General features: G+C 54.3%; 1 protein-coding gene across 1 annotated transcript; it reads right to left on the reverse strand.

The window, feature by feature from the left end:
- Positions 1–5,649: 5,649 nt before the first annotated feature.
- LOC121160434 (lysosomal alpha-mannosidase-like) lies at positions 5,650–19,957 on the reverse strand. The gene is made up of 24 exons (XM_040986225.1): positions 19,814–19,957; positions 19,107–19,209; positions 18,789–18,962; positions 18,140–18,333; positions 17,823–17,955; positions 17,433–17,578; positions 16,686–16,802; positions 13,348–13,430; positions 13,144–13,264; positions 12,989–13,067; positions 12,708–12,817; positions 12,333–12,440; positions 11,930–12,046; positions 11,252–11,437; positions 10,283–10,380; positions 10,084–10,201; positions 8,898–9,016; positions 8,173–8,274; positions 7,933–8,020; positions 7,735–7,815; positions 7,384–7,611; positions 6,508–6,663; positions 6,307–6,409; positions 5,650–5,911 (listed from the first exon to the last, which is right to left on the reverse strand). The coding sequence occupies exons 1-24, from the start codon at positions 19,955–19,957 to the stop codon at positions 5,772–5,774; spliced, it is 3,048 nt and encodes a 1,015-aa protein (XP_040842159.1). The 3' UTR covers positions 5,650–5,771.
- Positions 19,958–22,804: the final 2,847 nt, after the last annotated feature.

A 22,804-nucleotide genomic window follows, 5' to 3' on the forward strand; every position in this document is an offset into this window, starting at 1 on the left:
AGAGCCCTGAGCACGCACACTGACATGGGACTGCAACTCCCAGAGTTCTTTGGGTGTCCTGACGGAGTATCTTGCTGGTGAAGGCACCCTGACACTTTTACCACAGAGGCCCAGGCTCATGCTAGGCACCAAGCGTCCTACACCCCCTCCTGGGCCTTGATATGCGGGCCGTTCGGCCTTGGACCCCTGGTCTTTTAACGACACGTGTCCGGGAGCGCTGTCCGGGACCCCCACCTGACGCTGCGGCGACTCACGGCTGGGCTGTCTAGCACTCAGAAGGCCCGAGCCCACCCGGGATACAAAGGGCAGCTTTGCGCGCCCTCTCGTGGCCAATAGCACTCACTGCAGGACGCTCCTCCAGGCCTCTCCTGCCAGATCAAGGGAAGCGGACCCAGCCCAGAGAGGCATTCTCTCTCAAGACCCTCTTGACAGAGGTTGCACAGGAGTTCCATGACAGAAGCCTTACGCACGCCCTCGGGGTCTGCATTCGCACGGAAAAAAGCAGTCTAGAGCCACAGCACAGCACAGCAATGCACAGGACACAGCACACTCCCTCCCAGGAGCCCAGCAGCTTTCTGTCTCTTCCTGCCTGCCTACCTGCCAGCCTCCCTCTGTCCTATTTTCTTTGAAGCACAGAGCAACAAGACAGGGAGAGGCAGCAATCTTTCTTTTTTTTTTTTCTTTCTTTCTTTTTTTTTTTTTTGACTATCTTTGCATAGTTAGTTTGGGTAAATAGGGTCAAGGGTTACAGGAAAGTGGGTAAGACTATTATTTCCATATTGTTTCCTTCATGTATCTGAGGTAAAGGGGGATATTGAGGGAGAAGCCCCAGCCAGTTTCCCACCCACCCACCCCAAGTCCTGCAAGTGGGGCATGCTCTGAGATATTCGCTCAAGAGGTTTCAATAGTTCACCAGTTATGAATCGCTGCCAATCTCGCCCCTCCAAACACGATGAGGTCGTTGAAAAATCCACTGATTGACATTGTCCATCATAGCGTCTCTATTTGCCCGGTATTTTGTTGCCAACCTATAGCTGAGGTGGTTGATGAACTTGTTCCATCTTCTGTCCTTTCATGGTTAGGGTTCTGAGTCTGGCATTTCAATTGGGGAGATCGCCAAAGAAACTTCGTCTGAGGTGTTCCCAGGCCAGATTCTTGTATGCACCAGCAAGTACAGGGTCCGGCACAGTCCATCACCCTGGTCAGCTGGTGGTTGCAATTGCCGGGTTGGTTCTGTTTTCAGCCCTGCTTTCCACTGGAACCAATGGGTGTTGCAGTCCAGACTGGTTCTGCACAGCGCATACTTGGCCCTCACATAAACCCGTGGGAGCTGCAGCCTGGTGAGAGCGACCCGCAATAATCCCCACCAGGCCTGCCCCCTACCCTGGTTTGCCAGTATGTGTAGCAGACCAGTGTAGTCTGTCCCACATCCCCCTTGGCTCTCGTACACGGCAAATGGCATTGAAGTTTAGATCCATCTAAGCAGCTCAACAACCAAGCCCTCACGGGTGTCGATGAGTGCCTCTCTGTCTAGCCACCCCAACCCCTGTCCTAGTTTTTGTGCCAACCCGTGGAAGTCGTAACCCAAGAGGGGGGGAACCCACTATTTCCCTCCCAGGTCTCTCACTCCTGGATTGTGCACTTTCCAGGTGGTTATGCAGTTTAACTGGCAGCAATCTTTCTTGCATCTGCTGGCTCACTTCCCCAGGGACCACCACCAGAGCCAGCAGTGGCTGGGCCAGGACAAGCCTGGGAATCAGGAGCTTCCTCCAGATCTCCCACAGGAGCACAGGGGCACAGGAGCACAGGGGCACAAGCCCCTGCATCAGGGACCAGGAAAGTTGTGGGATATTCATACACACAGGAGCAGATTCTCGGCATCAATGAAACCATATGTTCAGAGCCCAGAAAATATTACATTCCCATATGTTGGCCCAGGACTATCACATCCTCTATTTACCCCCATAATAGTACTGGTCCACTGATTCAGTCCACGTCAGCATGTCTGGCTGCATCTTTGGAGAAGTCTGCACAGGGACCCCAAACACACACACACACACACACACACACACACACCCTGTGAAAAACCCCAGAGCTAAGGGGTGGAGTAGAGGAGAGCCACAGCTCAGGACACACCCTGACTGACATGAGGGTGTGGTGGGGAGCCACCACCTGGCCTTGATCACCAGCAGAGGAGGCCGGGCCCTTCCAAGCAGGACACAGAGCTGTGCCCACCCCCACTGCCCCAGGGACAGCTCTCACTCAGCTCTGGGCATGTCATCCCAGCAGGAGCTGAGGTGTGCTCATACTTGCAGACAGCTGAGCTGCCAGCTAAGGCCACAGCAGTCCTAGTTTTTACATCAGGGTACTGGGACACAGATGGGAGTTGGGATCCCTAAGGTGGCAGTGGAAGTAGGGGAGCCAGGCTGCAGTCCAGGGATCCTGTACATACACCCTATGTTCTCACTAATGCCCCCCTATACACAGCTGCTCTGGCCCCCTCACACCCCTCCCACCACAAGATCCAGGGCATGCATGAGCCAGTGAGCCCGAAACCCAGTGGGGAAGGCCCTCTTCCAGAAGAAAAAGCAATAGGCTCCGTTTCTTCTCTTGGAGCAGCAGTCCAGCCACTCAGATGTGTCCCTTCACCCCATTATTGGACCTGCCAACACCTGCAGACCCACCTCAGGATCACACACCCCAGATTTCAATCACCATGTAGGTTCACTCATCTCATATCCCACAGCTCCCATATCAACACAAAGTCAAAACACGGTAGTGGGGTGTCACCTGTGCTCACATATGCCAGTGCTGACTCCTGCAGCCTGCCTGAGGTGGCCATGGTTCCACTGCCCCGCCACAGCCCAGCCAGGGCCACCACTGCTGGAGTGTTCCTGGGTCCCTCCCAGCTTGGCTGCACTCCAGCCTAGAACAAACCTGGCCAATCAGTGCTGCAGGGTGTGGAGCTCCATCTTCCCTGAATTGGCTGCAGCCCTGAGGCAGCCCCGAGGCAGCCCCGAATCCCTGACCTAGCTCAGGAGACAGTTTCCATTCAGACCGTGACAGCTCTATCCCTTCTTGTGAGAAGAGGGCATCACTCTCCAACCAACCCCCCATGGGGCACTGAGCCCACTGCCGAGGGAGTAGCTCTCACAGTTCAGGCCCCTCCTGAAGGCTGCAGCCCTTACCACTCCCATGTGGAGCATTCGGCCCACCCACATCCCACCCAAGCCAGTGACCTGGAACAGCATGATTTGTGTGCTGCATGAGCAGGTGTGTCTTTGGTCAGCTTGATGACATAAATCCTAGAAGGGCAACCAGAGCGCCAATGGCACCAGGCAAAACCTTTGGTTCACCCAATGGCACCATTTGGAGTTTTGGCAGTATAGGCTTAGATTTGATCTGGGGGATGGCACAGTTGGCGGTAATCAAGGTCCTGAGGGTTCATATCCATGTGAGGAACATCTTCCGTGGGTCTTCCATGGACAAGGCTACTGTACCTGCAGTGCTAGATCATCAGACCCACCAGTGAGAGTCAGAACAGGGAATAGGTAATGTGAGGCTGGTCCATGACACTAACTAGAATGTGAATTATGTCTGGGGACAGAATCTGTGGGGGAGTATGTGGGCTTGCCCATGTGGAACAGCAATCTCCTTTGGCATGCCCAAGATCTGTGGCTGGAACAGGCTTCTTTGGGGAGCTAAGGGGACGCCCTGGCTGGGTTGTAGCTTCCACTGGTGAGTGTGAGAGCCAGAATGTGGATAGCAGCCTGGCCTGGACATGGCATGGGTGTGGACTGGCTCTGGGTACATTAGACTGGGTTCGACTCCAGCACCCACTGGTACTTGTGAGAGCCAGCGTGGATGTAGAACAGGCTTGGCTAAGTCTCAGCTCACACTGAACCACATGAGAGCTATGTCAGTGTGGACCAGTTATGACAGAGCTGCAATATCCAGCAATAACCACCAGATTGTGTATGAGCAGGTTGGGTAAAGACACAGTTCCTGCTGAATAGAAGGTGGACAAAGCCAACCCAGGCCAAGGACCCACCAGGGGATGCAAGATCTACCACTAACAGGACACCTGGTAGAAGAGCTTGGGAAAATCCTTTGTTAGGATTCAGTCCCTGCAGGTGAGCACAACAACCAAGGCAAGGAGCAGCCTAGACCAGGCCAGGTTACAGTATCTGTCAGCATACATGTGGGTCATGTCTGCAGGCCAAGCCAGGCTGGGACTGTTCATAACATCCACTGGCAGATTTAAGGACCAGGATGGGGTGCAGGAGGGGCTGGGCCAGGCCAGGCTACAACCAACCAGTTCACACTAGGGCCAGGATAAGAAGCTGGCTGAGTTGGGATAGACTGCAGCACACACCAGGTGGAGCAAAACCTGGGGCAGGCTGGACCAAACCAGGATGAAGCACCCACTGTTCAATGCTGAGGTGAGGTAAGCCATGTCAGTCTGGGGGTGGTGGGTCCCAGAACCGTGAGTCCCAAGGGTGGGGCATCTGGCAGGGCCTAGGTTGCCTGTCCCTGGTCTTTGGGCCCACCTGTGCAGTTGGTGCCAGGTCTGTGAGCCCCGGGGGTGGAGGCTCCTGTAGAGCCTGGGTTGCCTGGCCTGGGTCCTTGGGCATGCTTGTGCATTGGGTGTCAGGTCCATGAGAATCAGGGAAAGGACTGGGTATCTGACATGGGTCCTTGGGCCGTCCACCCCAGTGGAAAAGACAGAGTACTGGATGGCTAGCCCAGATACAAATAGAGGATATGGAAGCACATTAGGACCTGCAGAGGACAGCTAGTACTATGGTACTGATAAATGTGCATGTGACACCTAGGGAACTCAGTGTGTTGATGAATGGCATAATTCCAAAAGAGCATCATATGTGTTCCAGGGGCAGAACTAATCCATTTGGGTCACTACATTCACATACCACCAGGATTATAAGCAGCTCTCCTGGGAACCCAGTTTTCTCACTTCTGATCTAATGCACATAGAGCACACTGCATTGAAATGAAGCATGTTGAACACCCCACAGAAAACAAGATTCTAGAATTTCCCACACACAGGAACCAGCTCCAGCCCACCTGCCTGGGGCCTCCCGCTGGGCCCCAACTCTGGTTCTAGCCCCGCTGCCAGGACCTCCCAGATTGCCACCACACACATACAACCTCGAACTCTATGGCAATTCAGGCAGCTTGGGGCTCCCTGAACCCAGAACCATCACAGGCCCTGCCTCAGGAGCTGTTTGAGACGGCTGAAGCAGGGTCTGAGCAGAGGGAGAGGAAATGAGGACATGTGCAAGGTGACACATGAAGCTGGGGCCACAGACATGGGGTATGGGTGAGAAGGTTCCACTGGGGGCACTGGCCCTGGGGAGAGCAGGATAAGCTGCTGTTTGCCAGGCTGGGCTTTCACATCAGAACAGCAGCTCAAGGTCCAAGGGTCTGCTCCAATTCCCCTCTCTCTCTTGTGACTGGAAGGTCATAGGTGTTGGGTAACAGTCTGGGATCCCTGGAATCCATGTGGGAGACGTGACTGGACTTTGGTGTCTGGCTTTGGCCACACCCAGTCTGGCTGTTGAGGCCATTCGAGGAGTGAACCAAAGGACAGTACCCCGTCTCCCTGCACTTTGCCTTTCCTTCAGCTAGGCTTTGGTGGCCTTGCAGAATCGTACATTCTGTCTCCTTCCAGAAACAGTCCCACAGTGACCTCATGCTTAGCAGTGTCACTTTAATGGCATCGATGGGTGACAAAGCAGCCATCAGCGAGCTCAGGAGTCTAAGGGGTCTTCTCTGTGGCTCCAGGGGTCCAATTTCCCCATGACTGAAGCCACAAAGGTGCGGATCTCCATGGGCTGCAGCGTAATGGCGGTCAGGTTCACGGGGGCAGCAGGGGGGTACGGAGCAGCATCTAGGGAGGGAGTTGGAGGACCAAGAGTAAGATGGGTGCAGAATTCCTCACCCCACTTCACTTCGTGCTCTGAACACACCTGTGAGCCCACAAATCTATCCCAAATTCAACACTTAGAGTTCACAAAATCCTCTCCAACACCTGGTCCATATTCCAAGAGGCACAGAGCAATCCCAGGAAATGGTCCCCTTCCCAGAACAATCTCCTAGGGAGACCCTCAAATCATGTCATGCAACCAAGTGTTGAGTCCTCAATGCTTATGGATCATTCCATGAACCCACTGCGGGCTCAGCGCTCCTGCCTGGATCTGCCCTGGATACTCTCTATCCTGGATGCCTGCCCAGTCTCATAGCTCCTGCACTGTCCCCAGCTGCCAGCTGCAGGCAGGAACCCACCCGTGTCTGGAGTCCACTTGAGCCTGGAGGCACTTTCTCGGAGCTGGTTGGCCGCCAGCGTGGTCTCCTGCAGGTGGGTGATGGTGACGGTGGAGAACAGGTCCTGTGGGAACCATGGAAGGGCCCGGAGTGAACAAGCAGAGCCAGAATTCCGCTGTTCCTCTGTCTCTCCTGGCTCTTGCCCACCTCTGCTCTCCTTACCTGCAAATTCAAGGTCACAGGAGAGCTCAGGTTGCGTCCTGAGTCCTCCCCAAGGGCGAATTGGTGCTCCAAGCGCAGCAGCAGCCTGTCTGGGCCCCAGCGGGCCAGTGTGAGCAGGTGCACGGATGGCGGGAGCTCCCAGAGCAGCCCTGAGAACTGTGGGAGGGGTAGGCAGGGCCTAGTCGGGGGGCGGGGCATGGACCAGGAAGGCGGAGCTCCCAGAGCAGCCCTGAGAACTGTGGGAGGGGTAGGCAGGGCCTAGTCGGGGGGCGGGGCATGGACCAGGAAGGCGGAGCTCCCAGAGCAGCCCTGAGAACTGTGGGAGGGGTAGGCAGGGCCTAGTCGGGGGGCGGGGCATGGACCAGGAAGGCGGAGCTCCCAGAGCAGCCCTGAGAACTGTGGGAGGGGTAGGCAGGGCCTAGTCAAGGGGCGGGGCATGGACCAGGAAGGCGGATGGAGAGGACAAACCCTACACAGGAAGAGCAAAGAACACCACAGAACATTGGGTGGCTTAGGGAGCCTTAGTAAATGAGACCATGGGACCTTCCCAGACTGAGAGGCCCTGAGGCAGGAAGGATATGCAGCTGGGGCAGGGCTGTAGTTCCCAAGAGGAGAAGCAGGGCAACGTGCAGAGGGTGAGTGGATCAGAAGGCAGACTTCAGGAACTGGTGGGATTGAGGCAAGAAGGTGGTAAAGGGGCAGGCGCTGGACTTTGCCCACTCAGGAGTGAATGGACACTTGGACCAGCCCTGGGTAGGAGCTACGCGAGGCCTAGCCTTGTCCTGGCCTCTTCTGAGTGAATTAAGTTCAGCGGTGGATCCCCACTAAGCCAAGGAAAACCAGCCCCTGAGGCTCTGTGCACCACACTCCCCCTACCTGTGTGCGCCTCGGGGCTCCCTGGAAGTATGGAGCGCCCCCGCCTGGGGCCAGAAACACCTGTGGGGCCAGGACCTCCTTCTCAGCCAGTAGCCGATGCCCGGCGGCCGCCTGGTCTACCGCGTCCAGCAGCACCAAGTGGCGCCCTCGCACCACCAAGCCCGAACCCTGCTCCAGCAGTGCCTCCCCGACTCCGCGGAAATCGTCTCGCAGCAGCTTCCGGTGCACCTACAGGAGTGTGCCCGGGAGAGGGTGAGGGTATAGCACGTGTCCTTCTGCAGAGTCCCGCAGGGCAGCAGTGTGGGACCTGTGGAGGAGGACCCAAGCTTGGCTGCAGCCCCCCACATTCACCATGAGCTCCAGCGAGCCGTCCTGTAGGCTGCTGCCCCCCTGCGAGCGGTCAGTCAGCACCGTCAGCTGCGTCTGCCCATCCTGGAGGACAGGGCTGAGCGTGAGGAGAAGTGGGGAGCCAGTGCCCAGCCCCAACCCAGGCGGTGGGGAGACCCTCCCCGTCCTGGAGAGCGAGCAGCATGGAGTGTGGGAGGGTACCTTGATGAAAATGCGGGTGTTGACTGGGTAGTAGTTGCCCGCCACCACCTGGGTCTGGTTCAAGCTCCAGGTGGGCCGATAATCCCGCCTGGAGTGGGAGGTCACTGGGTCAGCCCTGGGACTGGCTCGCCCATTCTTCCCTCTGCTTCTCTCCCATATTCCCATGGCTCAGCCAATGCCCCCACTCCTGGGCCCCAGCATTTCCCGGACTGTCCCTGGGGTGCCTCTTGGCCCTCGCACCTCCTCGTCAGGATCTCCCGGCCGTTGCTGTCCGTGTAGAAGTAGCCCTTGGTGTCCAGCGGCGTGTCAAAACGACTGATGACCTCCTTCCCCCAGCCATCACTGTGTTCAATGTGACAAAGCGTGTGAGCCCCACTGAACTCCACTCCGGGCAGTTATGAGCATGCCAGCTGGGACGTGGCCATTCATCACAGGGCCTGGGGTTCAGTCCCTCTGTGCCTGCTTCCTGCTAATGCAGCGGGAACAGCCCAGCCACACAGTGGAGACTCAGATGGTATTGCTGCCTCCCAGCTTCCACCTGGACACTCTCGTTTCCAATGAGTTTTCCAGGATCGTTTTGTTTAAAGGAAGATTGAATGACCCCGAGGGGGAGAGGCCCAAGAGTAAGAGACCTTCCATCAGCTGCTTCACTTCCTGAATGGCTCTGTGTTCTACAGGACAAAGCCATGAACCCTGAATTCCATCTTGGATTCCCACATGGGTGGCAGGCACATGAGTACTTGAGCCAACTTACGTTTCTTATCCAAGTGTACTCATAGGGCATGCAGTGGGAAATGGAGCAGCTAGGGACTCCACAGCCCATGGACTGGGAAACCAGCAGGACTCATGATGGTTCAACTCTCTGTGTCACTAATCAGCCCCTTTGTCTTTGATTTCAAATGTTCTTAAGTAAATCACCTCCAGTCTGCATTTTCCACAGACCCACACCCACGCAAGGAACTCACGAAGTGGGTATGGGGCCCACTGTCCACTGCAGCTCCAGGTGCCGCTGTCCCCGGTACAGGCGAACCACCTGGGAACACCAGTCTGAGAAGTTCTGGTGCACTTCCTGCACTAAGGATGACTAGAAACACACAGAGCAGAGGGCAGAGGGCAGTGGTCAGCACAGCCATGGGCAGAGGTGAGTCAGGCATGTCCCACCCAGCTGTGAGCCCCTCAACTCCAATAGGTGCACAGGAATCCTACCTTAACCCACACCTGCCTGGATTGATGCCCACACTCCCCTCATCACCAACATGGATTTCCAGAGGGGGCACATGTGCCAGCTGACTGCCAATGTCCCACCTCCCCTCCTCAGAGCAGTTATCACTTGATTGTGATGGACAGTCTTTTCTTGACTGCTTTCCTGTCTTCCATGAATCTATCCATAGCTGTGTGACGGGAGCCTGGCTCATGGCACTGAGAAAGGGTTTCATGGAGTAGCTGGAACTCGGGCACCCATTATAGACTAAAGAGAAGCTAAGGGGTAGGGAAGACAGTGCATGACACAGAAAGCATTGGGGTGACTGGTATATTCAGAGCTTCCTCAGCGCACAGCCTGTTTCACTGGTAGAAAGAGCATTCCGTCTGGGTTGAGTTCAGTGAATTTGGGTCAACGGTTACAACAGACCAACCTGTCTCATGGAGATGAGGAATAAACTCAAACTTCAAGTTTTGAACATGCACAGACTTAAGTCCTGCCACTCTGTCTTTTCCTGCCCTGAAGGAAACATCCCTGACAGGCCCCAAGAGCTGGCATCCCCAGGGCATACCTACTCTCAGGAGACTGTCCCAAGCTTCCGTCCAAGTGTCACCCTTGACATCTTCCCACCAGTATCACCTCTTCATCCCACAGACCATCTTGAATCCTCCGGTTCCTGAACTTGTGCTCCCCATTTAGTGCACACCCAGCCCTGCTTCCAATTCAGAGTTATGCCAACACCCACGACAGGTGTGAACGGCTTCCTATCTGATTCCTCAGGAGACAGCTGCCATGATGTCAGCCCCCTCCAGGTCCCTTCCACCTACCAACATCCTACTTGGTCTGAGCCCTGTTAGGTGAGGAAGATGGCATCCTCTTCTCCCTGCACTGAACCAAAGACCCATGCTCCCCAGCCTGCCATCCCCACTGCCCAGTCGGCATTCCCGGACCTTCACAAGGTAGATATCAGCCCGCTGGCTCATGGGCAGTGGCCGTCGTCGGTGTGGTCTAAACACATAGGCACCAGAGGACTGCCGGAGCTTCCTGTCACCTATACTGGCTTTGTACCTGTAGACAACACAGGCAAGAGTCAGTAAGGGGCTCCAGGTCCATTAGCCCCCTGCATGGATCTGCCAAACACCTTCTTACCAGAAAAAAGACTGGCTCACAGGCAGTACAACTTTCTGGTCCATGTTCTCAATCCTTATCAAGAGGCCGGTCTCAACACTGAATGTAGCCCGAATGTACTATGCAGAAATGGGAGGACACACGTGAATGACCATAGCCTCAGTCAGTGCCAGCTCCATCTTCCCTCCTTCACTTGCATGCCTCACGCTTGATTCCTTTAAGGACTCCCAATTCTCTGTCTGCCTCACTCCATGCTTCTGCAGGGTTTATTTGATGACATGATTCAGGAGGGCACCTGTGACATCTCAACTTCACCATCCATGTCATCTGCTTCATACCAAAGCCAAGCTGGGCATCCTATACAGCACTATGATTTCTGCACGCACACAACATGGGAGGGCCCATGGGAACCTTGCCATTCCTTTACAACCCAAAGAAAACCACAGGTGTTGAGTGGCGGCCCAGCAGATGGAGCTGCTGCTTTCCACACCAGCAGCCATCGCTGAAACCCAAGTTTGAGACCCAGGTACTCTACTTCCATTCCAGTTCTTGCTGAGGCACCTGAGAGGTCAGCAGATGATGGCTCAAGTGTGTGTGCTCCAAGAACCTTCTGTGGAGACCAGGATGGTGATCCTGGTTCCTGGCCAGACTTGACTTTTGGCTTTTGTGGCCATATGAGAAGTCAGTTATCTGACAGAAGATCTCTCTCTTTCTCTCTCTCTCTTCTCCAAATGAATAACACTTGCTGTTCAATAAATAAAACTGTCCTTCTTCATTTGCCATCAGCTCTGATCTATCTGTCAGTGTTACTCATCTTCACAGCCTCATGAAAGCCATTCAGGCCCACATGAAGGTTGTTCAAGGTCACGCTACAGGAGAGTGTGGAATGGTAGACCTCAAACTCAGGGAGTGCCAACACAGGACACACATAGCTCACCACATATCCAAGTTGTCACCAGCTTAGGGACATGGATACAAGAGGAGTCTCACCTCGTTTTTGATCATTAAGACATCTGAACTGGGATGCCGGGGAATGTACTTGGGTATGTAGAACTTGGGGTTCTGACGAGACACCCGGGCTATGGAGTAGACGCTGAAGCCCAAGGCAGGCACTGAGGCTGAGAACAGCAGCTCTGGGATGGGTATCTGTGTCTCTGCTTGTGGGTTCATCACCACCTCAGGTGAGGTAAAAGGGAAACAGAGTCAGAGGCTGTGAGCTCAGAGCATGACATGCATTACACACAGGCATCAAACGCAAGGAATGGTTGGGTTCCTGGGTAAGGAAAAGAAATCCAGGTACAGAGGGTGAAGAGGTGGAGTCTGTGCCAAACCAGGATAGAGGAAACTCATGGGAGTGTGTAAAGAATGGGATGGGAGGAGAAGGGAAGGAGGAGGAAGAGGAGAGATGTGGGAGGCATAGCAGGGAAGAAAAGATTTCATGGGAGGAGAGAGTTTAGGGGCCAGAGGCATCTGAGGAGCAGGAGTTCTCCACATTCAGGACACGGGGTACGAGAGGGATAGTCAAAGGGAACACACGGTACAAAGATGCTCTGAGGGTCTGGTACTCAGGGTGGGAGCATAATGACATGCCCAGGGACAGAGCTGACCATGAGGGATGGGGGGTGCCCATGGGTGTCCAAGCGGGAAGCAGTCACTGAAGGGACTCACATCGCTGGTCACAGCGTGGCCCTTGGGGTCCTTCACGAGGAAGGTGCCTTCATTGACTGGCAGCCGCACCATGTGAACCACCTTCCGCCCCAAGGGGTTGTAAATGGTGACCTGGAACTGGGGCAAGGGAGCAGGGAGGGCATGGGGCACGGCAGGGCTTCCCCACCGTCATGCTGTAGTCTCCCTGCTGACCCCTAGATACTCAGCGATCGGCAGGACAAGCCCCGTCTGAGCACACTGCTCTCTCCTTGCTGGCTTCATTGCACCTCATGGAATTCCCCAGATCCAGTGTCCAGAAGAGTCACCAACCACCTGGTCTACACCCACCATCAGGAGCCCTGCCACCCCTCTCCACCTCAAGCTCCTATCATGGCCCTTACTCCCTCCTGCCCCACCAGCTCACTCGAGCTGAAATCTGGCTGAGCACACAGAAGCTGATGTTGAGGTCTGGACAGGTGGAATAATCCTCGATGGAGCCACTGAGCCATGCCAGAGCGTTGCTCATGAGAACCTGCAGAGCGGGTAGCAAGGGGAGGCTTCACTCTCAACAATTCTTTAGGCCTCTTCTGCCTCTTACCTGTGCTCAACCCCACCACACAGCAGCCCATTGGTCCCTCTTCAAAGAGGCTTAGTCCATGACCAAGGGGCTGGGCCACATTGCTTTGTTCACTCGGTGACTCATGCCTTGGCCCTCTCACCTATGTCTTGGACATGCCCCATTCTGTCTGCCCCTTCATTCCATGTACACCATTATTCCTCTCCGTGGCTTCCCACACACCTGGCAGGGTCTCCAGCCTATGGCTAGCTTGTGTGCATAGTCATCGGCCACATTCTGGCGGGCAGTGCCAGAGATGGCATCATGGTGCTGCAGCACGGCCATCGCCTCCTCTGCAGACAAACAGGGCACAGTGTGGGGTCTCCACGGGACTCAGCCCTGCCCAGCACGGGGACAGGAAAGGTCAGGGACTGAAGGGCAGGTTACTATTGGCTCTAAGAAGGACTTGGGGGGCAAACCAGGGTTGGTTTCCACCTTCAACCCCATTTCTGCCCCTTCCCTACCGAGGACTGTGCTGGTTCCCCAGCCATAAGGTCCCTTGTTGGCCTCCCAGCCTGTCAGTGCCTCCAGCTGCTTGCACACCTGGGGAGCAGGGCCAAGTTAGGGCACCAGGCTTATCCCCCCTCCTGGTTACCACTTGCCTCAGGGTCCCACACACCTGCAGGAAGTTGTAGCTGACACGCTCATAGTGCTTGAGAGCCGGTCGGCTGGAGAAGTAGCCGGTCCAGAACTGGTGGGGGCCATCAGCATACGGAAAGAAGTCGTCCTCTTTTACTGACCTGCATGTGCGTGGGCATGGAGGACTGGATCACAGGCCATGTGACGTGTCACCCCCTCCCAGCTTCCCAGTGTCCCCAAATACCAGGTGAGGTTGGCCTTGTTGAGCTCCCGCAGGTAGCACGCAGGGGTGGAGTAGAGTACGTGGACCTGGCTCCCATTCGCCTGCTGTTGATGGAGGGTATTGGGTGAGCTAAAGGGCAGCACTCCTTCCTCAGGACCCATAGCTGTGCAAGCCCAGAGGCCCATGTGGTGCCCACAGGCAGGCATCCAACAGGCTCTGGTGCTGCCAGGGGAGGAGAGTGGTTGATCTCAGGGGCCCACAGCTGTGCATGCCCAGAGGCCAACATGGTTGCCCACATTTGAACATCCATTGGGCTCAGGTGCTAAATACCCCTCTGGAGTGCACACCAGTGGTCATGGGTGAAAAAGAATCTCAGGCAATGCCAAATATTGCCATTCTTAGAAGGATTCAGGAATTACGGAATAAGAATCTGAAATTTACTCAACTGTTTCAATAACTCAAGTATTAGTGTGACATTGTACGGCAGGAATATCCATTTTCAGCCCTTTCAGAGTCTTGCCAAAATAACTTTTTTTATAATGAATGTACAACTTCAACTGAGGGAGGAGAAGCCAGGAAGTCAATGTCCAGAAGGAGGAAGATGTTTGCTCTGCTAGCCTGTGTGCCCAGTGTACATGGCAGGTACTCAACCAACACTGGCATCAATGAAAGGATATGCATCCATGTGCATATGTCTATGCACAATACATGATCAACATATATCTCTACATACCTGTGACCAGAACATATGCACACACACATGCCTTTTCAGTACATGCTTATAAATACATGATCAACACATATGTCCACACACATTAACAATATATATGTCTATACACACCGTGATCAGAACAATGTCCACACACGTACATGATCAGTACATGTGTGTACACAATGCATGATCAGTACATCTGTCCTAACACACATGCATGTTTATTACCTCTGTCCTCACAAAAAAGTACAGTTGCTCACATACATGATCAATATGTGTCTGTACATATTTGTGATCAGAATACATGTTCATACTCATGCATGGTCAGTACATATGTCCACACACATGCATGATCAATGCACGTCTATATGCATGTGTGATCAGTGCATGTCTACATAGATAGATCCACATTACACATGACCACAGATAAATGATCTGTACACATGTCTACACATTTACATTATCAGTTCAAATGTTAATACAATATACGATCAGAATATATGTCTGCATACATACATGATCAACACACATCTGTGATCAGAACATATAATCACACAAAAACATGGTTGATATACATCCACACATAATCAGTACATGTCTATGCACATACATAATCGATATATGCCTATATACATCTGTGACCAGAACATACGTCTACAGATACATGATCAGTACATGTGTGTACACAATGCATGATCAGTACGTGTGTGTACACAATGCATGATCAGTACACATATCCACATGCATACATGATCAATACATACATCTACGCACGTACATACTGACAACATATATCGATACACTTACACGCTCAGTACATACATGTACGCAAGCATGATTAATACAAATATCCACACACTACATGATCAGTACATGTGTGTGCACAGTGCATGATCAATACATATATCTGTACAATGTATGGTCAGTACATGTACCCACAATCATACATGATCAACACATGTGTCTACACACTTACGTCATCAGAACAGGTCTGCACACATGCATCGCATGATTGACAGTCACACATCATCATCCACAGGTGACTTTCCAAGATCGCCAGAGAATAGCAAATTCCACAGATGCCTAGTCTTGTAATCAGCAGCAATATTTTGTGGAATGTATGCAATCCTCCTGTGTACTTTAAGTCATCACCAGATGTAGAATCACTGATACATTGTAAGCACTTGAAACACTTGTTATCCAGTATAGTTTAGGGAGAAATTACAAGAGAAGTCTCAGGCAGGCATTTGAGACAATGGTTAGGATCCAAGGAAGGCTGTCTACAGCCCACACCACAGAGTCTGGCTTCAGATTCCCACTCTGTTCCCCATCCCAGTTTCTGCTACTGCACACCCTGGAAGGTTCCAACTTCAAGAGTCTACCACACACATTTGGGGATCAAATCAGCAATCAGAGGCCCTATGTGAGTCTCTAGTTATCATCATAATAATATGAATACACATTCTGGGCTGGGCATTTGGTGGGTGAGCTACGTTGTGTGGGACACCCCCATCCCCTTTGAGTGCTTGGGCTCAGGTCTGGCTCGACTCTTGAACCTGGCTTCTGGGAATGGTACAGATAGCCGAGACCCTGCCACCCATGTGCAGACCGGCATTGAGTTCTAGCTCCAGCTTCACCCCGCACCAGCTTAGGTGTTGCACAAATTTTGGGAATAAAGCAGCAGGTCGCCATCTGTCTTTCAAACCAAACCAATCAATCATCAAAAACAGCCAAATTGTTACAATGAACAAGAAAAAGTCCAATTTCTCAGGAAACACACATTTTTAAAAGATTTATGCATTTAGTTGAAAGGCAGAGACAGGCCTTCACTGGTGGTTCACTCTCCAAATGGGCCTCAGTGCCTGAGGCTAGGGCAGGCAGAAGCCAGAAGCCAGGAACTCCCACGGAGGTGATAGAAGCCCAACAAGCTGGGTTAAGTTGCTTGATTCTCCAGATACATGGATAGATGACTGGTCTGGAAGTGGGGTGCCAGGGCTGAAACCCACAGTGCCTGTGTGGAAGGCAGCTGTGTAGCCCACTGAACCACACTGCTGGCCTGTGTGGTTTCCTGTACACGTACTGCAGGAAGCAACTTAACCCATAGGCTCTTTTCTAAAACTGATTTTTATGCACACTTGGTCGAATTTTCAGATGTCGACTCCACAGACGCAGAGAGCCACCTACCCAGTTCCACACACACATACACACCATGTCCATTCAGCAATTATAAAGTTTTTAAACAAAAATGGAAGATGGTAGTAGAGAATACAAAAGAGCTGTGATGACAGAAGCAGGCCAAGAGAGGCACTGTGTGGCTGGTTTTGAAGACAAAGGGGAGGGCATGAGCCAAGGGGCACAGGTGGCGTTCAGAGCTGCGAAAGGAAAAGGCACAAGCTCTCCCCCAAAGCCTGCCAAAGGACACAGCCCTGCCATGGCTGCATTCCAGCCCAGTGCAACCCGTGCCACACCGCTGACCTCAGAACCGGTGCTCCTGGGTTTCTGCCATTCTCAGCTGCTCAGCTTGTGCTTGTTTGTTGCAGAAGCAAGAGAACACCAAGACGGGACCTTTAGTTCTGCCCTGGACCCCCGTCTTGGGTACTCAAGGACACACTCTTACACAGGAGCACCACAGGATGAGCACACTGACCTCTGCATTGACCAGCCGGATGAGCTTGTCAAGGTTCTGGAACCATGAGTTGGCGTACTCATAGTGGAAGTCACCACCCATGGTCATCACGATGTGGTTGGTGCGATAGTACTGGTGCTGCAGGGCAAAGGGTGGTTCGCAGGCCACACTGTGTCTGGCCATGTGTCTAGCTGCATCTTAGTGTATACAAGGAAGCTCTAAAAACTTTGTGGAAACAACACAGATGCATTCATTTTGTTGCAATACAATCCTTAAAGCCTCATTTTTCATTTTTCTGAGAGCCTTTAGATGAGCCTTCATAAGCATTCCAGATTGTCATTACAGTGTAAGCACATGGGCCAGCGTGTAAGATTCTCTACAATGCACACATCCACATTGCAGCATGTTGGTTCGAGTCCCAGCTGCAATCCTGGATTGCAGCTTCCTCCTAAAGAGTAGCCCAGTAGGCAACAGGCCACAGTTTGGTACTTGATGCTACCCAACCCTGCGCCTGTGTGTGGCCCACACACAGGTGAGCAGCTCAGGTGGGCCCACACACAGGTGAGTACACGTCTAAAGGCACAATGCTATGCTATCTCCTGCACACTTCATTGAGAACAGTCTGCTCATCAGAAGGGCATAAGTGACGGTACCCTCCCCTAAGGGCTCCGAGTAGGTGTTAGGTCATGTCTGCGTCATGAGAAATGCTGTGTACACCTTGTCCCACCTTGTACACCTCAATCCCACAGGTTCTGGACACTGGGTTACCTGGTAAGTAGCCATATGCAGGAAATAATCAACCACTTCTTGGGCATTGTACTCGAAGTCTTCAGGGTCGTCCACTATGAACCTGTCATCACACAGCGTGTCCCAGCACAGATTCTTTGGGGGATCATAAAGGTTGGGGAGCACACCTGCGGGTCACACTAGGCTCAAAGGCTAATCCAGTGCCCCAGACTTTCCCTAAGAAAGAAGCTGGTCTGGCCTCCCCCAGGACAGACTTCAGAATTTGCAGGGGCCAGGACCAAAGGAAAGTTGAGGTCCTCGTTCAAAATGGAGGAAGGTTTTTAGATGATGGCAGCAGAGCAGTCAATCAGGCCCAAGGTCCCTGCGAGTCAGGGGCTCTGTGTGACTGCTGAGGTCAGCCCACAGCCTCACCAGTGAAGAGGTCAGCAGTCGGGGGCTTCAGGCTGGCGCTGGCTCGCCACACCAGCTCCATCTTCTTCCTCTTCATTCGTGCCGCTCTATCTTGGTAATCCACACGCCCCAGGAAGACGCCATCAAAACCCATCTGGGGGGAGTCCCATGGGGGTACTGTAATATGTGCCCAGCCCTCCACTATCAAGCTCACATTAGCTTGGGGGAGATAGGTAGAACCAAGGTCAGAGAGAGACGGAGGGAAAGACAGAACTGGAGCAGCAGAGGGACGAGTCAGAGCTAGGGAAAGGGTGCACCTAGTGAGGCAGGCACAGCACCTGAGCAAACAGGGAAGCCTGCTCCCGAGAGTGGCCAAAGGGGTCAATGTGCCAGGCCACACGGGGGCGCCCGTTATCCCCAAATGTCTTCTGCAGGAAGTGAAGCCCCAGGGTCATCTGGTCCACAATGGCACCATAGTGGGTGGCCGCCTCGTCGTTCATCACCCAGCCACCATTGGCAAACTCCAGGCGCCCTGTGCAGGAAGGGTCACAGACAGGGTTAAGGGCTGGGAACATATATGGTCAAAGGCAGTGTGGTCAGTGTCTCGAGCTGGGTGTGGGCTCAGGTTATCGAGCTGTGTGTGGAGTCAGTGTCTAGGGCTGTGTGTGGGTTCAGAGTCAAGGCCTAGGTGTGGGCAGGGAATGGGTCAGGGTCAAGAGCTGGGGATGAGAGGACTACACAGCCCTACAAAGAGAAAAATGCTCATTCCCAGGCCCCTCTGTCCAGATATGGGGAGCAGAGCTTCCCCAAGGAGCCCCTGGATGTGGACTTTGCACAACACACAGATGTTCCCCAGACCTGCCAGTGTACACTGGAATATGTGCTGTGTGCACAGCCTGCACAACAGCGTGAGGAATCTCACAGACCAGGGCTACAGGAGGCCAAGCAGAGCTGCCCGTTCTCTCCACGTCCTGGGGACAGGCTCACCCTGGCGCACCAGCTCCTGCACAGCTTGCTGCGTTGTGTTCGTCTGCTGGTGCCACCAGCGGGAGAAGAAGGCCATCTCCACGTAGACAAACCTGCGGCTGGGCTCTGCCTGCAGGGCAGCGAACACCGAGTCCAGGATATTCTTCACACCTGAGCGCAGCCGTTCATTCTGCGCTGTAGACACAGGGGTCAGGGGTCAGGCACTGAGGGAGTGCTAGGCGGGGGGGTGGGGGTACTTCCAGACAGGAGCCCATGCAGGCACTGCCCCACCCTGCTGTTCAGGGCACATGTGGAAGGCCGTCCCCACCCTCGACTTACCCCCCTTATAGTACTGGTCCACTGTATAGATCCAACCCACATCATCATGTGTGTGGGCCACCAGGTGGACGTTCAGCATGTCTGGCTGCACTCTGGGACAAGTCTGCACAGGGACCCCAAACACACACACACACACCCTGTGAAAAACCCCAGAGCTAAGGGGTGGAGTAGAGGGGAGCCACAGCTCAGGACACACCCTGACTGACATGAGGGTGTGGTGGGGAGCCACCATCTGGCCTTGATCACCAGCAGAGGAGGCCGGGCCCTTCCAAGCAGGACACAGAGCTGTGCCCACCCACACTGCCCCAGGGACAGCTCTCACTCAGCTCTGGGCATGTCATCCCAGCAGGAGCTGAGGTGTGCTCAGCCTTGCAGACAGCTGAGCTGCCAGCTAAGGCCACAGCAGTCCTAGTTTTTACATCTGGGACACAGAGTAGAGGTGAAAACCCCAGGGGGCCAGCGGAAGTGGGGGCGCCAAGCTGCAGCCCAGAGAGGCTGTGCACCGCCGAGCTCACTCAGCGCCCCTTACACAGCTCTCTCTGGGATTACAAAGTTGAGGCCACTGACCCCAGCCACAGGGCGACTGTCCCTGCCTTGGGTCAGCCACAGTTCCCGGGCGCCCGCGGGGGGCTCCGCAGCCCCTCCAGCCGCCCCCTCCTCAGGGCTTCACCTCAGCTGGCCTCCTTCCCGCCCGCGGACTCCCTCACCTTGTAGTCCGCGGCGCGAGTACGGCCGGCCGCCAGCCACAGCAGGAAGAGCCAGGCCGGGGGGCGCAGCGACCCCCGCCCGGCGCGCCCAGCGGCCCCGCAGGCTCCGGCTCGGCCTCGGCGGGCAGCAGTGCCGGTGCTCATGGCTCCCCTCAGCCCGCCCGCCTGCTTCTCCGTCTGCTCCTCCGCCCGCCAGCGCTCTGCCCAGCTCCAGCCGACCAATCAGCGACGGTCCCGGGCTGATGCTCGGCCTGGCGCCGCCTTCAGACCCTGAGGTGGCAGAGCTGAAGCCTGGGATGCCTGTGAACCCCCGTGAGCAGGGACAAGTCCTGCCTTGGGCGTTCCTCCAGGGGCTGAGGACAACTGCCCCTTTGAGAGTAGAGGCCTCAGCTTTCCAGCGGTGGAGGGTGTTCCTGGGAGGGGAGGGTCCCTGTGCATCCTAGGATAGAACTGGCCCAGTAGCAAATGAGATGAGCATGGGGTCCCTCACTTCGGGCTCTGGATGCTGGGGGAAACCAAGTGCCCCTTGCCGCTGCTGTTTCTCAGTCCAGCGACTGCTCACTTTTCCAGTAAGAAAACCAAAGCCAGGATCCCTCATGACGGCATGATCTCCGAGGTCACAGAGACCACCCACACCTCTGTGTGTCGCCTTGCCCAGCTCAGGCTACCCCTACCACTGGTTGGGGCAGAGGGTCTGTTATTTAAAATAGACTTTTAGTTTACATTATTACACGCAGCTAATTCCCCCAACCTGATTCTTTACCATGAGCCGGAAACACCAAACACGACGAGCTATCTTAGGAGGTTTATTCCAGCGGTGCAGGAACAGATGGAAGTGGTGGGAGTTCAGTGGGAAAAAGCTGGGGCCCCTTATGTTCAGGTAAGCCCTGCTTCATTTACAGAGGTAATGCCACCACCTGGACACTGGCATCCCATACAGGTAAAGGACCAGATTCTTACTCATGACACCAAAACCAAAAGCTGCTACAAGTATAACTTGGGGGGCATGGGCACATGGTGGCCTAGCAGCTAAGGTCCTCACCTTGCATGCGCCAGGATCCCATACGGGCAGTTCGTGTCCTGGCAGCCCTGCTCCCCATCCAGCTCCCTACTTGTGGCCTGGGAAAGTAGTCAAGGATGGCCCAAAGCTTTGGGACCCTGAACACATGCGGGAGACCCAGAAGAAGCTTCTGGCGCAGCTATGGCCATTGTGGCCGCTTGGGGAGTGAATCAGTGGACAGAAGATCTTCCTCTCTGTTTCTCTTTCTCTCTGCATATGACTTTCCAATAAGAATAAATAAATCTTTAAATAAATATACAAATTTGGACTTAATTTTCATGCTTTGAAAGACACTACAGTGTGTTCATGGGAACGTGAAATGCTGCAGCCATACAGAAAACAGTATGCATATTCCTCAAAAAAAGAAGAAATAAAACAGGGTTCATGAAAGATTCACCAATTCCAGTTTTGGTTATAACCAAAAGCAGCTTTAAAACCTACATATTTTCATTTTGTATCAAACATACAAAGAGATGGGTGGAGAGAGATCTTCTATCCACCTCAAATGTCTACAGAAGCTGGGCCAGCTGATGTCAGAAAGGAACCCAAAGGAGGCAATTAGGTTAAAAACTGCCTCTCAGGGTGAGCGAAAACAGCAAGCTGGACTTGGAAATGGAGCTGGACGACATCCCCGGGCCAGGGGACCAGAGCCGTGGCAAAGCGCCCAAATGACGGACCCTGGACCCTCAGACTTTGCCTAGTCCGGAAGCCCAAGCGGACACTTAGCATGCGAAGCAGCCGACGGGCGATCTTCTGTAAAGTCCACCTCAATTATTAAAAAAAAATCTATGGAGTCAGATTCTTTGTTCAGAGTCTGAATCTGAATAAAGATCACAAGTTAGGGTTAGTGGTGCCTGTTTCTGCCAAGTCACGGAGAAAAATCCACCCCCCTGGTTCCTGGGAGCCCCTCTCGCCCCAGGACAAAAGGCCTTGCTCCTTTTGGAAACTGAGTCTGCAACTTCCGACTCACAACTGGACACCCCGCCCCCCACCCCAGTGCATCCCCACACCCAGGTCCGGCCCGAGCACTATTGGGCCGGATTTTGAAATCTCCAGATAATCATCAAGTCTGAAGTCATTGCTAAGGCATAAAGGTGATTTACTCAGGTTAACCTAGGTCTCCCAGTCACCTCCCCCGGCCCAACATGGCTGGACGGGGAAGAGGCAGCCGCAGCAAGGCCGCTGCAGGACCTGCAGGGAGGACACAAAGAAGAGCCAGAGAGAGCCGAAGCCCCCCAGGTCTTACACATTTCAGGCTATTAATTATACAGTCATGATTTAGTGGGCTTCTATTGGTGGATTTGAAACAAGCAACTTTCAAAAAGTACAAATTGATGAGCTATTGGGCAGTGAATCTTATCAAACACCAGGGACCTCCTTCCTGAGGAGTGGTCTGCCTACGTGACCTGCCGGGTGTCCTGCCCGGTGTCACTAGACTATCAGGCCTGGAGTTCACACAGCCCCCGGCCAAGCCATTAAGGCAGAATCACAAAAGGCAGAAAACATCTAGGTTCTTCAGCAAACACGTCCCCCCCCCCCCCCCCCCCCCCCCCCGCGCCCAGCAGGTCCAGCCTTGTCCATCCCCCGCGCCCAGCAGGCCCGTCCATCCCCCGCGCCCAGCAGGCCCGTCCATCCCCCGCGCCCAGCAGGTCCAGCCTTGTCCATCCCCCGCGCCCATGTCCGGCCCGTCCATCCCCCGCGCCCAGCAGGTCCGTCCATCCCCCGCGCCCATGTCCGGCCCGTCCATCCCCCGAGCCCAGCAGGCCCGTCCATCCCCCGCGCCCAGCAGGCCCGTCCATCCCCCGCGCCCAGCAGGTCCGGCCCGTCCATCACCCCCATCCCATGTCCGCCCGTCCATCCCCGCGCCTGAGGGGACACTCACTCCGCCCGCAGCCAAGCTGGGCTCTGTGACGCGTCTTCGCCCGGCTGTC

Source organism: Ochotona curzoniae, unplaced genomic scaffold (genome assembly GCF_017591425.1).
Source record: "Ochotona curzoniae isolate NIBS_2020 unplaced genomic scaffold, NIBS_Ocur_1.0 contig_4502, whole genome shotgun sequence".
Lineage (NCBI taxonomy): Eukaryota > Metazoa > Chordata > Mammalia > Lagomorpha > Ochotonidae > Ochotona > Ochotona curzoniae.

Bases quoted from the DNA above. Each gene is read 5' to 3' on its own strand.
- LOC121160434 (XM_040986225.1), bottom strand. From the start codon at position 19,957: ATGAGCACCGGCACTGCTGCCCGCCGAGGCCGAGCCGGAGCCTGCGGG. The intron at 17,956-18,139 runs GTGCTGTGCCTG...GACTCCCCCCAG, and splicing joins AGGCTTCCCTGTTTGCTCAG to ATGGGTTTTGATGGCGTCTT. The intron at 16,803-17,432 runs GTAACCCAGTGT...TTTGCCCTGCAG, and splicing joins TGCATATGGCTACTTACCAG to CACCAGTACTATCGCACCAA.